The sequence below is a fragment of the Panthera onca genome, chromosome B4, assembly GCF_046562875.1.
Source record: "Panthera onca isolate mPanOnc1 chromosome B4, mPanOnc1 haplotype 2, whole genome shotgun sequence".
Taxonomy (NCBI): domain Eukaryota; kingdom Metazoa; phylum Chordata; class Mammalia; order Carnivora; family Felidae; genus Panthera; species Panthera onca.
Genome location: NC_138345.1, coordinates 132,347,034 through 132,362,653, shown reverse-complemented (window position 1 = coordinate 132,362,653; position 15,620 = coordinate 132,347,034). Strand labels below are relative to the sequence as shown.

General features: G+C 57.4%; 1 protein-coding gene across 3 annotated transcripts in view; it reads right to left on the bottom strand.

Annotated features, from left to right (window-relative positions):
* Positions 1–657: 657 nt before the first annotated feature.
* Positions 658–15,620, bottom strand: part of MGAT3 (beta-1,4-mannosyl-glycoprotein 4-beta-N-acetylglucosaminyltransferase) — a 57,076-nt gene continuing 42,113 nt past the window's right edge. For 2 of the 3 annotated variants that reach the window (XM_060656290.3, XM_060656289.3), the window contains one exon: positions 658–5,518. In XM_060656290.3, the coding sequence (XP_060512273.1) occupies positions 3,916–5,517 (1,602 nt within the window). In that variant the 5' untranslated portion in view covers position 5,518 and the 3' untranslated portion in view covers positions 658–3,915. Of the gene's footprint in view, positions 5,519–8,763; positions 9,010–15,620 lie in introns of those variants that run through there. The other variant, XM_060656291.3, reaches the window with a different exon arrangement.

The window sequence follows — 15,620 nt, the reverse complement described above, 5'->3', positions numbered from 1 at the left end:
GTGGTAGGTTCGAGCCCCACATTGGGTGTAGATTACTTTTTTAAAAATCCTGAAAGAAAAAGAAGAAAGAAAGAAAGAAAGAAAGAAAGAAAGAGAAGGAAAGGAAGGAAGAAAGAAAAGAAAGAGAAAAAGAAAAAGAAAGGAAGGAAGGAAGAAAAATGAAAGAAAGAAAGAAAGAAAGAAAGAAAGAACCTGTGACAGGCAAAGAGGGGAAGAACACTGAAGCGGGAGGGTTTGTCCGGACGCCCTGAGGTCAGGACTGAGAACCGCTCTCCTTTGGGGGTAGGCACCAGAACCTTCATCTGGCGCACCGACGAGGTACAGGTCCACCCCGGAGAGGGAGGGGCCGTGGCCAGTCCTGGACCTACCTCGTCTTTCTGCGCCCCTCCTTCCAGCTGGTTCCACCAGGTGGGGTCGGGGAAGGGGAGGATGTGCCCCTGGTTGTGCGTGGGTGCGTGCACGTGTGCGTGCATTCCCCGGTGCAGGGCTCCGCATGCCCCCCTCCTGCCCAGCGTCCGTCCGTCCGTCCGTCTGTGGGGAGGCTCACACCCCGCGGGCCCGGCGCTGGCGGCGAGGAGGTTTTTAGGAAGACCTGAGCCACCCCCTCGCACCCCTCCCTGACCCAGAGCACCCCCAAACTGGCCCCGCACGCGCACCTTTCAGACTTTGTAGCTGTTTTTATTATTAATATTATCTTTTCCTTTAAGCATCCCTTTAAGGGTGAAATGAAATCCAACCATTTACAGAGAAAATGATTTCAGAATGTACATATTGATTTTCCCTTACAAAAAAAATAATACTATTATCATTGGTGTCCTTAAATTATACATTTCCCAGGGCCCTGCCTTCTGCTTGGGGAAGTCCTGTATCCCCTCCCCAACCGTCACCTTTGCCCCCAAAGCTCTCCCACACCTGCCCCTGGGAATGGACATGACCTGTGGGCCGGCTGAGCCTCCTGAGTCTAGAGGTCATAGGGCCAGTGGTTCCCAGGGAAAGACACCTGGTTATGGCGACTGGGCCAGCAGTGTGCCCGCCCTCACACATTCACAGTTTGGTTTCCTTTCATACTGGGGGAGTGGCCCGGGGCTCCCCTGCCCGCCCCCCCACCCCCCACCCCCCAGAATTCCCAGTGTATGAATGTGAGTATATGTGAAACTCTCCAACCCCACGCCTTGCCCCCCGCCCCCACCCCCACTCTTCTGATGGCTGCTGTCTCCACCCAATGGCCAGGTCTCCACTCGGCAGTGACCACGAACAGGGTTCTGGGTCTGAGAGGGAAGGTGGGTCCTAGCAGATCTGAGCTCCTCCCCTCTTCCTTCCCCTGCCCCGGAGCTGGTGAACTGGAGGCCAGGGACCCCTGCCAGCCTGGGGAGGGGGCATGCCCATAGCAGCCGAGGGTGCCAGGGGCACGAGGTGAGGAAGCCCTCAGGAGGGAGGCCCTGGGCTGGGACTCAGGCACGATTCAGGAGCCCCCAGAGACTGCCTGCCCCCAGAGACTGCCTGTCCAGGGGGTGAGAGAGGTGGCTGGGAAGGCAGGCCCCGGTCTGGGTTGGCCCAGAGCCACAGGGACATCCTGATTTCTTTTGCCACTTCTCAGATCCAAGAGGGACTAGCGGGACTGCTGTAACTCCAAGGGAGGGGTTCCCTCAGGGCACCCTAAAGACTTGCTTGGGGTGGGAGACTGGAGGCCATAGGGCCCTGCCACCTGATTCATGCCTGCCTGCCTGCCGGCCGGACGCTGCTCTGCGGCCAGCTCCCCAGACCACACCCACGCCAGACAGTTCTCTGGACAGAGCTGAGCCAGAGGAGACCCCCTCCCCTTCTGGCCCGTCAGGAAACCCCAACAAGACCCCCAGAGACAGTCCTGGCTGGAGGCTGGGTGGGATGGGATGGAAGGATATGGTGGGGACCAAAACAGGCTGGGGAGGTAGTGAGCTCTCAGCTGTTCAGCCCTCGGGCCCGGAGGATTCTCATTCCTTGGACTGAAAGACAGACAGACAGACAGACCCCGCATCCCCCTTTACCCTTGCTTGCTAGGCTCCCCGAGGGCTTTGCGCCTCCGTCACTTTGGGGGAGCTGTGAGGGGCTGTGGCCACAGGCTCCAGGTCCCGGGGAAGGGGAGGCCTGGGCCCTGCCCCCACATCCATACAGAAGCATCTATTTACAGGGACACCCCAATACAGACACACACAAGTACACACCAAACATGCACACATGCCCATAAATACACACACGCACACACAAACATGTCCCGCTCCACAGGCAGGCTCTGCATCCTGGCATGGCTGGGTGAACATCTGTGGGGGCCTCAGGAGGGCGGTGTCTCACCCCTCCTTCAACTGCAGGCTCTCACTGCCCCCCCCCCCCCCAGCTCTGGACTGGCAGTGAATGGGGGCAGGAGCAGGTGCGTCTAAGAGCTCTGAACTTGAGAGGAGGATCCTAGGACTGTGTTAGTCATTCTGACGCTCTCTCCCCATGCCCCTCCCTCTGTGCCAAAGATGCTCCTGGTCTCCGTGCTCTCCTCCTTCCTTTACTAAGAAGACTCTCAAGCTGAGGCTGGGCATGTGGCTGAAGACTCCCTTTCCCAGCTTCCCTTGCAGCTGCTTGTGACCACGTGACTAAGACCCGGCCAGTGAGATGCGATCGGAAGCGACCATGCCATGCTGGCTCATGCCCTTAACGGGAAAGGACATGTGCTTCTCTTGCCCTTCTCTGCTTCTCCCAGGCTGGGATGCACATGTGATGGTGGGAGCTGAAGCCACCGCTCTGCCCAGAACTGGAAGGTGTGTATGTGGGAAAAAGCAGAGCTGCCCTACTGGATCTGGACCATCTCCCTCTGGACAGTTAAGCTAGAAACAAGCTTGTCTTGCTTAAACCATTGTGTTTGGGGGCCTCTTAATGGCAGCAGCTTAGAATCTAACCAATACATCCCCTGCCCCCATGAGATAAACGGAGGGGAATGAGATGACATAACTGACCTCAAAGTCCTTCCTGGTCCCAGGCAGCCTGTGGGCCCTTCCTGGCTCTAGCCAGCCCCGAGCAGGGGCACAAGGGTGACTCTATCAGAGACGGTGGAGGGCTGGGGCTGTGGGTCCCAGTGGGAAGGGGTGATGGGGAACCTCTGCCTCCCCTAGGCCCCCTCCCAGGCCGGCTTGACGGTCCAGCCTCCGGCTCCCATCCCACCCCGAGAACTGGAGTCTTGGCCTTGCGAGGGCTGAGCGGGCAGCCCACAAGACGACAGTATAAAAAGAAAGACGGAATGTCAAGGCCAGGTTTGCAACCAAAAGCAAGACTCCCCGGGCTTCGGCAGACTCCAGGCCCTACCCCACGGGTGCTATCCAGCGCAGGGGTGTCCTGCGGGCAGAGCTCTCTGCTCCCTCCGGCTCAGCCCTTCCGAGGACACTGCGCTTCCTCCCAGCTGGATGCTCCTTTACATCCCTCCCACCTTGCTGTCCCCTCTTCCTCCTGCACCCGAATGCACCCATTTACAGAGCCCCGGGACCTCCCGGCCTGCCCACCTTCCCGCTGCAGGTCCAAAGCCCCAGGAGGCCCAACGGCAGGTTTCTCCCCGGCCGGGGCCGCAGCTCCCACGTGGCTGGCCTGGGGAGCTTCTCCTGCGGGTCCCCTTCCCCGACCCTGCCCGCCCTCCCCGGCTACCCAGTAACCGTCATGCACTCTCCGTTGGCACCTCCTGGCCACAGCACTCTGGGTGGACGGAAGGGCTGGACTCCCCTCTCCTGACGAGGAAGGATGCTTTGTGAGCTCACCGGCCTGGCCCTGGGTTCCCAAGGGCTCGGTCCTCTCGGGAACCAGGCAGCCGGCAGAGGGAGGCAGGGAAACAGCAGGAGGGGCTGCCGCCACCCCCCACCCCCCACCCCCCACCCCGCCCGCCGGCTCTTTGCAGATCTCGCAGCCTTAGCCTTCGACCACATCCGATCTGCCCCTGGCGGGCGGCCTTCCCTCGGGCCCCCTGTTCCGCCGCCCACCTTCCGCCGTGCTCTTGGGCTCCCGGTAGGGGTTATCCAGCAGGTAGCGGAACTGGGCGTAGTTGCTGAGCAGGTACTTAGGGGCGTACATGTGTTCGCTGGGGTCGGCCGGCGGGTACTCCTGCCGCGTGCCGTCGAACCAGCCGCCCGTGCGGATCAGGCTCCGGATGTAATTGAGGTCCCGCTTGTCCTCGTAGTCGCCCCAGCGGGGGAAGTCGCCGTTCTGGGCGGACACGAGCTTGAAGTAGATGCCCTCGGGCGTGAAGCACCAGGAGCAGTGCCAGCCGGCGAAGTGCAGGGGGCTGCCCAGCGACCACTGCACCAGGATGTGGCCGGTGCGGTTCTCGTACTGGCGGAAGTTGGGCATGGTGTAGTACTGGCGGCGGCGCAGGCGGATGCCGTCCAGCCCGTACACCGTCTGCAGCATGTCCACGGTGCAGCCCGACACCACCTCCAGGGTGCCCGGCTGCTTCCAGAAGAAGCCGTAGAGCGACTTGCGCATGTGGAAGGCGAAGGGCTCCGTCCAGCCGTCGTACAGCTTGAGGAAGAGCACGCCGTCGCGCGCGGGGATCTCGTCGGCGTCGTCGATGATGAAGACGTCGTCGGGCCGCAGGTTGCGCAGCCGCGACACGCCGTCCTGCGTCAGGAAGGTGCGCAGGTAGTCGTCGGCGATCCAGCCGTCCTGCCGCCCGCCCAGCGGGAAGTGGTCCAGGAAGACGTAGAGCACCTTGTGCCGGATGTACTCGAAGGTGCCGTTGGTCAGCATCTCGCGGAACTTGAGCGGCCGCGGCTCCCCGTACGCCGTGAAGTTGGACTCGCACACCACGAACGCGTCCACCACGTCGCCCAGCTCGTGGAAGCGCACGTCCAGCAGGTCGAACTCGTGGTTGACGTTGATGGCGTTGATGACCCGCCGCGGCACCTCCCGGGGCACCAGGCGCTCCTTGGTGGGCAGGTTGGAGTACTGCACCACGGTGGGCACGCCGCAGCTGGGCCCGTGCCAGCCCGGGAGGCACACGCACTCCACCCACTTGCGCCGCGCGCCGCGGGCCCCCGGGCGCTCGCGGGTGCTCAGCAGGTGCCGCGCGGGGCCCCGGGCCGAGGAGCCGTCGGCGCCCTCGGCCTTCTCGTCGGGCCGCCCCGACGGGGGCTTCTCCAGCATCTTGGTGCCCGGTTTGAAGCAGACGCCGCCGGCCTTGGTGCGGACGAAATACTCGGTGGTGTCCTCGGGCAGCACGAAGTCCACCCGGTGGAGCTCCTCGGTGGCCTTGCTCGGCGACAGGGGCTGGAGCAGGGGCGAGTGGGAATAGAGCGGCGTTCGCAGCAGGTCGGGGCTACCCGGCTCCGGGCTGGCCTGGGGCGTGACGGGGGCATTGTTCCAGAAGAAGCTGGACACGAGGTTCGGGCTGAGGGAGGCCAGTTCCCGGGGGAAGGTGACGTAGGACAGGGTCTTAAAGAAGTGCAGGAAGGAGATGAGGCACAGGCCGGCCATACAGAACATGAGAAAGAGCTTGTAGCGTCTCATCTTCATTCTGCAGTAAAGAGGGAGACAGCAGCCGGGTCAGGGGGTCTGCAGACCCGGGTGACCGGAGCCCGAGGCCCCTCTCCTAAGGAAGGGAGCCTGAGGGAGCCTCTGCCCCACCGTGTCTGTGAACGTCCTGGCCAGTGCCTGGCGCCCTTGCATGAGGTCACTTCCTGTCCCCCAGAAGTCTAGCCTGGGAATCCCACTCGCTGTACCAAGTACCCCTGGAAGCCCCCCAGCCCCACCCCGTCAAGGAAATTCCCCTCCTGGCTCGGGGCCTCCTCCCTGTTGGCTCAGCCCTGCCCCCCCCAGACACTGCCAGGTCAAACACCCCCCCTCCTCCCCTGCAGTCTGATCTTCTACCCGGCCTGCCCACCCTGACCCGACCAGCTGCACCGCTAGGCTTTGCTCCAGCAGCAACAACACCCGGCAGGGCTGAACTTGCCCCCGGGGGGGGGGGGGGGGGGCTCCCAGGCCCCAAGGGAGGGAGTGCGACCGCCGACTTGCCCCCCACCCCGCCCTGCCCCGGAACCGCCCAGGGTGCTGTTCTTTTTTTCCCCGTTGGTGTGGATATGTTGACACATCAGTTCCTTTTCACTAAAAAATATTCACAGGCCTCAAGGAAACACATTGAACTCTAACACACTTAAGAAGGGTAAGTACAGGTGCCCGTTTCACTCCCCCCTCTCCAGACCGGTCTCCCCACACAGCTTGACCTGTCTGACGTGTGTTGCTGGGTTTTACATGCAACATTTCTGTTCTTGCTTTCCTATTTTTCGTAAATAGTATCATACTGGACACTAAGCGCACTCGAGTTGTTTTCCCCAATCCATGACGGATGAAACAGACTTTCGTATCAGTAGTTAATAAATCTGCCATTTCCTTTTAAATCCCACATAATATTCCACGGTTATTTTGAATGAATCACTGTCTATTCATGAGTGAGTCATGACTACAACCATTCTCTATTCATTTATGCAGTGTGATTTATCGATTCGTTTGCTTTTATTTATTTATTTATTTAGGAGAGAGAGAGAGCACCAGCAGGGAAGAGGGGCAGAGGGGCAGCGGGGGGAGAAAGAGAGAAAGAGAATCTTAAGCAGGCTCCTCCTTCAGTCGGGGCTCGATCCCATGACCCTGGGATCGTGACCTGGGCCTCAATCAAGAGTGGGACGGTCGGGGCGCCTGGGTGGCGCAGTCGGTTAAGCGTCCGACTTCAGCCAGGTCACGATCTCGCGGTCCGTGAGTTCGAGCCCCGCGTCAGGCTCTGGGCTGATGGCTCGGAGCCTGGAGCCTGTTTCCGATTCTGTGTCTCCCTCTCTCTCTGCCCCTCCCCCGTTCATGCTCTGTCTCTCTCTGTCCCAAAAATAAATAAAAAACGTTGGAAAGAAAAAAAAAAAAATTTAAAAAAAAAAAAAGAGTGGGACGGTCAACGGACTGGGCCACCCGGGTGCCCCAGTTTTATCAATTAGTTGATGGCTGGGGAATGGACAGCCTTGTATATTGTCTTTGACAGTTTAAGTAAATGTTCCAGACACTCTTCACTCGGTCTCCCCTAGGGCTAATGTCTTATATAGCACTATGGTACATTTGTCATAACTAAAAAATGGAAATGGCCACATTACTATTAACTAAAGTCCACACTTTATTCAGATGTGCTACTTATCTCGTGAATGAGCCCGTGTAGCGAGACGGCACTTCTGACTGTAAGCGTCCAGCTCACTTTGTCCCGGGGCCCAGGGAGGCGGGCAGGCAGGCTGGAGGCTACACCCATTTGGCCGAGTAGGACCAACGACTTGGTTGGATGACCTACAGGGTCGCTGGAGGGGCTAGGACAGAAACCCGGGCTTTGGCATCTGGTGTTTTCATTTCCCCTTCCGTAGATCCCTATGAGTGAGACACTGCCCTTCCACCTAGAACATTCTTTCCCTTAAAATGTTCCTTTCTGTGGCTTCTCTTCCCTTCTTGGGGTCATTTGGGCGCCTTCCTGCCATACTCTGCCCTCCACTTCCTAACTCTGAAGGCAGCAGGGGAGAAAGAGGCACACTTGTCTTCAAACTTCTGTGACCTCAAGAACAGCTCACCATCCTAAACGTCAGTTTCTACACCTGTGAAATGGGTACAGTGCTGTGACCTCAAGAACAGCTCACCATCCTAAACGTCAGTTTCTACACCTGTGAAATGGGTACAGTGTTCCTGGTGGGCAGCAGGTGCTCAATAAACTTCCATGCTTTCAATGCTGGAAGATTCCAACGTTAATTTTCTCTAAGCTGCGTGGTCATAACGCACAGAATCATGACATGTTTGACCTAGAAAACATTTTAAGAATCACCTCCTTCAATCCTTTAATTTTCTAGAGGAGGAAACCAGGACCTAGGGGGCTTCAGGGACCTGCCTGAGGTTACAAAGCAGGGGCAGGAACCCGGGTGGCTTGACTCCTGTGCTACACCCCCTTCCCGGCCTCACCTTGGTGAGGAGTCCTGAGCAAGCTAGTGAGAACAGTGGGGTCGCCAATCCCACTGGCCAGGGTACTTGTGCTGTCGGGTCCAAGGGGACCCACCTCCTCTAGTTTGAATGCCTGGGCGCTCCTGGAGCCTGCCCAAGGGTGACCTGCACAGCTGACTGCAGACAGGCAGGACAATCGGGGGTGGGGGCCTGACCTCTGCTAAATGTCAGCTTGCCCTAGGGCCAGGGTGGGAGGGGCCGGTCTCCACTGGCTTTTGGGAAGACAGGAGGGAGGGGCTGCCCCTTGGCAACCTTCTGAAGCAGGTCGTCTGGGCTCCTCTCTCTATCAGGGATTCCAGCCCTACGCTGGCAAAGTGAGACCTGATAGACCAGGTCAGCAGGGTGGGTGCAGGGGCAGAGGGGTGAGGCCGGATACAGGCGGGTAGATAGGAGTTCTTGCTGTGGCGGACACCAGGCAGAAGGCAACACTGAAGACTGATGTCGGCACAGCGGAAGCCTCCACGGTGACCTGCCAGAGGGCTTTGAGGACCTACTCAGGCAGCCCTGATCCTTCTGGCAGGCTGTTTCCACCCCCGCCTTGGAACCTGCCTCCGTGGAGCACACCCCGATCCTGGCCCCCGCTGGACTGAGCTGGCCCATGAGCCGTGGAGGGCAGGGTCAGGCTGCCACTCAGACTAATTCCTGTAGCCGAGGTCACACTGACCCAGCTGCCCCTCGGTTCCCGGGCCAGGCTGGCTTTCAGGATCTCGTTACGCCTGGCCAGATGTGCCCTGCGGAAGACAGACTCACCTGTGCCTGGGATCCCCCTTTCACGGGGGCTTTCAGCGGGCGGCCCCCTGATGAGGCCCGGGCCTGGCTTGCTGCTGGGAATGAAGGAGCTGAGTGGGGCTCCCGTGTTGCTCTGGCGGCTGAGGAGACTCAGGTGGTCGGCCTGGAGCAAGCCAGTGCCTCACAGACCAGACTTCCTGGGGCACCTTCGCTTCTGGCTTCACTCTTACTCTTCTTGTCCTGATCCCTTATCTTATCTTCATGTATTTTGAAAAGTGCTCCATTGGGGCGCCTGGGTGGCGCAGTCGGTTAAGCGTCCGACTTCAGCCAGGTCACGATCTCGCGGTCTGTGAGTTCGAGCCCCGCGTCAGGCTCTGGGCTGATGGCTCGGAGCCTGGAGCCTGTTTCGGATTCTGTGTCTCCCTCTCTCTCTGCCCCTCCCCCGTTCATGCTCTGTCTCTCTCTGTCCCAAAAATAATAAATAAAAAACGTTGAAAAAAAAAATTAAAAAAAAAAAAAAAGAAAAGTGCTCCAAACACATTTTTTTTTTTTTTTTGACTGAGTGGCATATAAATAGGAAACTGAATAAATAAAGCATCGGCACCTGTGGTCTCCTGTCTCATCCACCCTGGGAGGCTACTGTAACCACCCATTTCACAGATGGGGAAACAGACTCGGAAAGGTGACGAGACTTTTCCCAAAGGACGTTAAGCAGGTGGCGACGTCAGGACCCGAACCCACTTCCGCTCTCATGCCAGCACCTCTCTCCCTCCTTACGGCCAAGGCTAGATCCCTCCAGGTGGCCCAGCTGTGAGCGAAATCCATGGAACCAAACTAGGCCCCAGCTGACAGCATTTCTACCTCTGTCCGAACGCCTCTTCGAGAAACACCCAGCGGTAACAATAAAGCTGATGGCCACTGACGCTTACAAGCCAGCGATTGTCCCGAGCACATTACACACTTGACCTCACTGGATCCTCTCAACAGGAAGCAGGTGCTATGCTATTGCCATCCCCATTTTACAGATGAAGAGACTGGGGACAGAGAGATGGTATAATTTGCCCGCTGTCACACAATTAGGGAGGGTCAGGCTCCGTGGGATCAGCTATGGTAAACCTGTCCTGAGCCCCCTCCATCTGCCACACTCAACCCAAGTAGGGTGACACTCATGAAGAGTCTACTGGTGACCAGGGAGGACAACCCAGTGGATGGAACAGGCACCATCGCATCTGACCCACACGCTACCCCACAGGCTGCTCACCCAACCCATATCTTCCATTCACTCAGCGACTGCTTATCAAGAGCCCGCTATGTCCCAGGCACTGTGCAAGGCCCTGGGAACACAGGGGACAAGGCAGACGAGGACCCCCACCTCCATGCAGCACACATGGGGGTGAGTAAGGCAAGGGACTGCAATAAACTAGAAATCAACGAAGTCAGGTAATAACTTTAGCAAGAGTAGTGCTCCGGAGAAAAAGCAGGGTAAAGGACTGGGAGGTCACATGGCTTCACTGACAAACGGGGGCCAGTGCAGGCCTCACTGAGAAGAGGAGACTTAAGGAAGAGAAAGACTTGAAGACGACAAGAGAGCAGGTGATGAAGGTTCTGGGCAGAAGGAACAGCCGGCGCTCAGGAGGGAGGGATGCGCCCAGATCACACACAGCCTGGGGCCACAGCAGGAAATGTCGCTTTCACGGAAGGATTCTGATCAGAGGAGGAACATGACCCGACTTGGGTCTGGGGAGGCTCACTCGGGCTGCTCTTTTGAGAACACACTGTTGCCTGAAGAATGGAGCGGGGAGAACAATGAAGAGGCCCCAGCACTGTCCAGGCAAGACAAGAGTGGCTTTCACCAGGGTGGGGGAGAGGGCTGCAGAAAGTGCTCCGATTCTGCTGGATTTGCCAAAGACCTGGATGTGAAGTGCGAGCGAGGGGTCAGGACCTAGAAGGATGGGGTAGTCTTTGACTGGGGTGGGGGCCACCCCTCAACAGCCTTCATGGAGATGGTAAACGGCAGAGCTGGGCTTTGAGACGGGCTGTCTCCGCAGGGTCCTCGCTCTAACCCTCACCTCGGCATCCTGCCCAGCAGATGCAAACATGGAGGCTGAGTGAGGGGCGTGGCCAGCCACACAGCTGGCTAATGGCAGAGTCTGGCTGTTGACCTTGGCTCTCTGGACCCAAATCTCATGTCCTTTCCATAGTATGCTTGGTCTAGAAGCTTCACAGTTTGGATGGGAGTGGAGGTGAGCAATACGTTGGATCTGGGAGTAGGAGCTGGGCTGGGGGGCACTGTCCAGCTCACCGCTCTCCAACCTCTACTCCTGCCTCCTGGCATGTCTGAGTCCCTCTAAGAACTCAGGACTCCAAGAGGGGTGTGGTGGTCAGGACCTGTCTGGAGAAACAAGTTTAACTGAGGAAGGACTTGGGGTCTCTAATGGGCTCGCCCATGGCCCTCCAAGGCCCTGGACACGCAGCTCCCTGAGGACAAAACCCCTGTCTGAGTCCCTCCTCCTACAGAGAATGATCTTAGGCAACTCAGAGGCCACAACTTAGGCCCTTACTCATCTCAGTGAAATTCACCCCATACTTCTCAGGTGCTTGCTGTGTGTCAGGGCTGGCCTCCCTTGAGACCAAGTGCCTCCTGTCCCAGGTCACAACCTGGAGGAACCATCCCGAGCTCTCCCAACCCTCTTCCCGACTCCCTGCATCAGCCTCTGGGCTCATAAAGCCACTGTGAACCCGAGCCTCAACTCCCTGATCTACGAAATGGATATAAGCATTCCTGTCCTGCCCACTTTTCTGTTTGTTTGCGGCTTCAGCAACAGAAATTTATTTTCAGTTCTGGAGGCCAGAAGTCTGAAACCAAAGTGTCTGCAGACTTGATTCCTTCTGAAGAGGGAGAATCTGCTTCATGCCTCTCCTCTAGCGTCTGGTGGTTTTGCTGGCCATCTCTGGCATCCTCAGCTTGTAGAAGCAGCACCCCATCTCTGCCTTCACCGTCCCATGGTACCCTCCCTGTGTGCACGTCTATGTGCACAAATTTCTCCTATCAGGACACTAGTCATATTGGATTAGGGGCCCACTCCACTCTAACATGACCTCATCTTAATTTGACTAATTACAGCTGTACTGAACCCATTTCTGTCCTGTCCCCTTCAAATGAGACACCAAATCGGGGAGACCAATCCATAGCCCTGTCCTGTTCGCAACGCTCACCACGCTGGGCTCACCTCCCCTGACATCTGTCTCCCCAGCGGGACTACCAGCTCCCTGGGGCAGGGAGCTGTACAAAAAGCTCAAACAAAAAGCACCCTGCATTGAGGTCTCCTCAGTGCGTTCACCATTACTTCCGTGCACACAGACTCTGGAACCAGACTGCCTGGTCCAAATCTTGGCTCTGCCATCTCCTATCTGTGCAGCCTTGGGCAAGTTCACAACTTTCCTCCTTTTTCATCTATAAAGTGAGGGTTCAGTAATACCCCATGTAAAGCACTTGGCACATAGTGAGTGCTAAATAAACTTTAACTCTTCTTACTCCCATTGCTATGCCCCAGCCTGGCAGAGAGCAGAGAGAACCTTCGGGTAAGGGCATGGCTGGAGCAAAGGCTTGGAGGTGAGCCTCTGGCAAAGCCTGGGCCCTGGTGGGTGCTGTCCTGTCCCAGAGGGGAACGGAGCAGAGCAGGGGCTCAGTAAGTGAAGCCTAGGCTGAACCTGAGCCTGACAGTGGAGGGGCTGAGAAGCAGCTCCCCACTTCCCGGGATGCTGGGGAAAGGAGGAAGAAAGAACTGTCAGGCTCTCTAGGAGCTTCCCCAGGCCGCCCCCCACCCCCAACCCCATACACACATACTCCATGAGTTGTACCCAGCCCCAGGAGCCTGGGTCTCCTGCATGAAGTTGGCAGGGGATGGGCTGGATGCTTCCTGGTAGCCAGATAATCAGGGACAGGGGAGGCTAAGGCTGATCCTGACCCAGGACGGTGACAGGATCAGCCCAACCTGGGCCTCCTCTTCTTGTGCTGACTTGTGGCTGTGGCCATGCCCCAGAAGGTACCCCTGGGCAGGTTTTCTTCTTTCCCTCCCTCTTCCCACGTCTTCCTTCTCCTCCTTGTGCCCTCTTTCTTTGGGCTCTGCTTAGAAGGTTGATTGGGTGAGGGAGGGAATCAGATGAACTCAAACCCCACAAGCCAGCAACGACCTCAGGGTCAGGGCTCAGGCTGAGTCCAGTGGGGGCTCTTGGCCAGAGAGAAGACAGGTGCTCCCTGGAGACCACAAGCTACATCTGTGGGCCTTATCAGGCTGGCAGCAGCCTCCTGGGTGCAGACACACCCTGACAACTGTCATCGGGCGATGAGAGGTTCCCATGGAGCTCTCCATGGTCCTGAGCTTGCCTGCGCTGACCAGGGTCCTAGCTCAGCCCTGGGAATGCCCTCTGCCAGCCTCTCACTGGCCCCTGCCAGCCTCCTCTGTGGTTCAGTGGCTCATGTCCTAATGGCCACTTCCCTTGCCCACCACCCTCTGACCCCCTTCCCTGCCTGCCTCATGACACCTGATCCCTGGTGTCCTCAGTTCTGGAACAACCATGGGGCACTCAACTCCTACAACTGGAAGAAGGGACCAGCTGCACTCTATGTCCAGCAGCAGAGAGATCTGACACCTAGTAGGTGTTCAGGACGCTCTGGGAAATGTCCACTGGGGAAACCTTGGAGGTTGCACAGCCCACCTTGTCTCCACTCTTGGGCAAGAACTGGCCCATCTAAAACCCCCGGCCTGGGAGCACCTTTGAATGCAACCTCACGGCCTCTCCAGGAATTAGTCCATCTGCTTGAAAGGGCATCTTGATTTTGCGCTGAAGTCCGCCTCCCTGTGCTCACCTCTACCCTACATTCTAGTCCTACCCCATGTGACCCAAGGGCTCCGCCCATCTCCATGGGGGAGGCAGGAGGTGTATCTTTGCATCAAAGTGCCTAAGACACAGAGTAGGCACGGCGGTTGTGATGTCAGATCTGAACACTGCCTATGATTTTGACAAGTTATCTTACCTCTCCCTGCCTCAGTTCCCCTTCTCTGTAAAACGGAGGTGTAATACTCCCTACCTCATAAGGTTGTTTTGAGAATCAAATGAGTTAATCCATGCAAAGGACTAGTAACTGTGCCGAAGCATACAGTTAGTGCTCAGTGAGCAGTGGCCTCCATTGTTACTGGAAGTCAGAAAGATTTCATTTGAACCCCAAAGCTGTAATTTCCTGTGTGCTCTTAAGCAAGTTACTTAGCTTCTCCGAGCCTCAGTCTTAGATGAAGAAGGAAGATATCCTCTCCCATGCAGTCCTGTGGGAGATCTGGATGAGCCATGGTGTCCAAGCATCCTGCAAGGAGCCTAGCAACTGGTAGATGCTCTAAAAATGCCTGTCTCTTTTCTTCAGTTTGGCTTTCCTGCCAGACACCCAAATGTAGATGATACAACTGAACATGCCAGGCCTTGCTCCTGGCCAGCTTTGTTAAAGGACTGGGCCAATTGGAAGGCTGCTTACTACTGACTGGCACCCAACACCCTACAAGGCATTCTCAGTGACTCATCTGGCTTTCAGAACCCAGGGAATGTGGAGCCCACAGAGGTCCAGACTCCTCTCCCAGGGTCGGAAGGGTCCTGGTGTAAGAATATTGGCCACACCCTCACCCGAGGCCCATGCCAAGTGCCCATCTGGCCTCTGCTTGTCCAATTCTTAGCACCACCCATTCCAAGCACGTTGGGCTGCTAGAAATCTTCCTTCTGTTGACCTAAATCAGCTTCCCTGGAGCTGCTGCTACTGCTTCCGGGTCCTTCCTTGGGGTTAAGCAGAGCAAGTCAGCGCCGCAGGGATCAGAAGACTCCGGGACTAAATAAGGGTCTTTCCAATATGAGGTTCCATGATCCCACATAGGGAGACGGGCAGAGGAGGCAGCTACGGAGTACGACAACTTCCGGAGTCCTGGCAAGATGTGAGAAACGGCTGACGCTGTATCTATTTCTTTACCCCTCATTTTATCCATTCTTCGGCTCGTGTCCATCAGGCAAAGCTCCATAAGGTCAAGCCGACACGCGAGGGTCACCCTACAGCCAGCACATCATCCAGGCCACTGGTGAGCATTTACCAAGAACTTGCAGTGTGCCGGGCACTGCCGCCGCAATGGCTGGAGAAACTGGGGCCCGATTCCTGGGGCCAACCCTGGAGGAAGGTACGTGAGTCTCCACTTTATAAATGAGGAAATGGATGCTTCAGGAGGTTAAGCTACTCGCTCAGGTACACAAGGCTGGTGGGAATGAAGCAGATGGAAACCAAGATTCCCCAAACCTCCTGCACCTGCTGACAGGTGGGACCCAGTGGGGCTGCAGATTTAGGGATTCTGCCCCAGGCTAAACACAAATGGCTTGGCTGAGGGAGGGTCTGGTGTATCATGACGCCCAGTCCCCAGGACTTCTACTCCCCGGTCTCTCCAGAGAGAAGTCAGCTTAAAGGGCCAGCCCTGGCCAAGGACCCCATCTGCCCAGCAACTAGAAAGTCCTGGCAAACCTTGTTCACCATGGGGCAGGTGGGAGAGCTGCTGCTCCTATCCACAGATAAGGAAACCAAGGCCCGAAGGAGATGCACAGCTACAATGGGAGCCAGTTCTTGACCAGCCAGATGGGGCACCCAGGCCACTCCCCTGGGCACAAAGATCCGGGCCCTACTCTTTCTGCTGGCACAGCTCCAGGGCAGGGGCCCAGCTGAATGCCCATGCCCAGGAGCTCTTTCCGTGATGAACCCTCCCCCTCCCCATACTCCACAATGAGCCAGCGTGCCCTGGGCCTCTCTCCTTCCTCCAAACCCCTCCCCTCCAGAACTCCGCCTGGTCCCAGCCCCC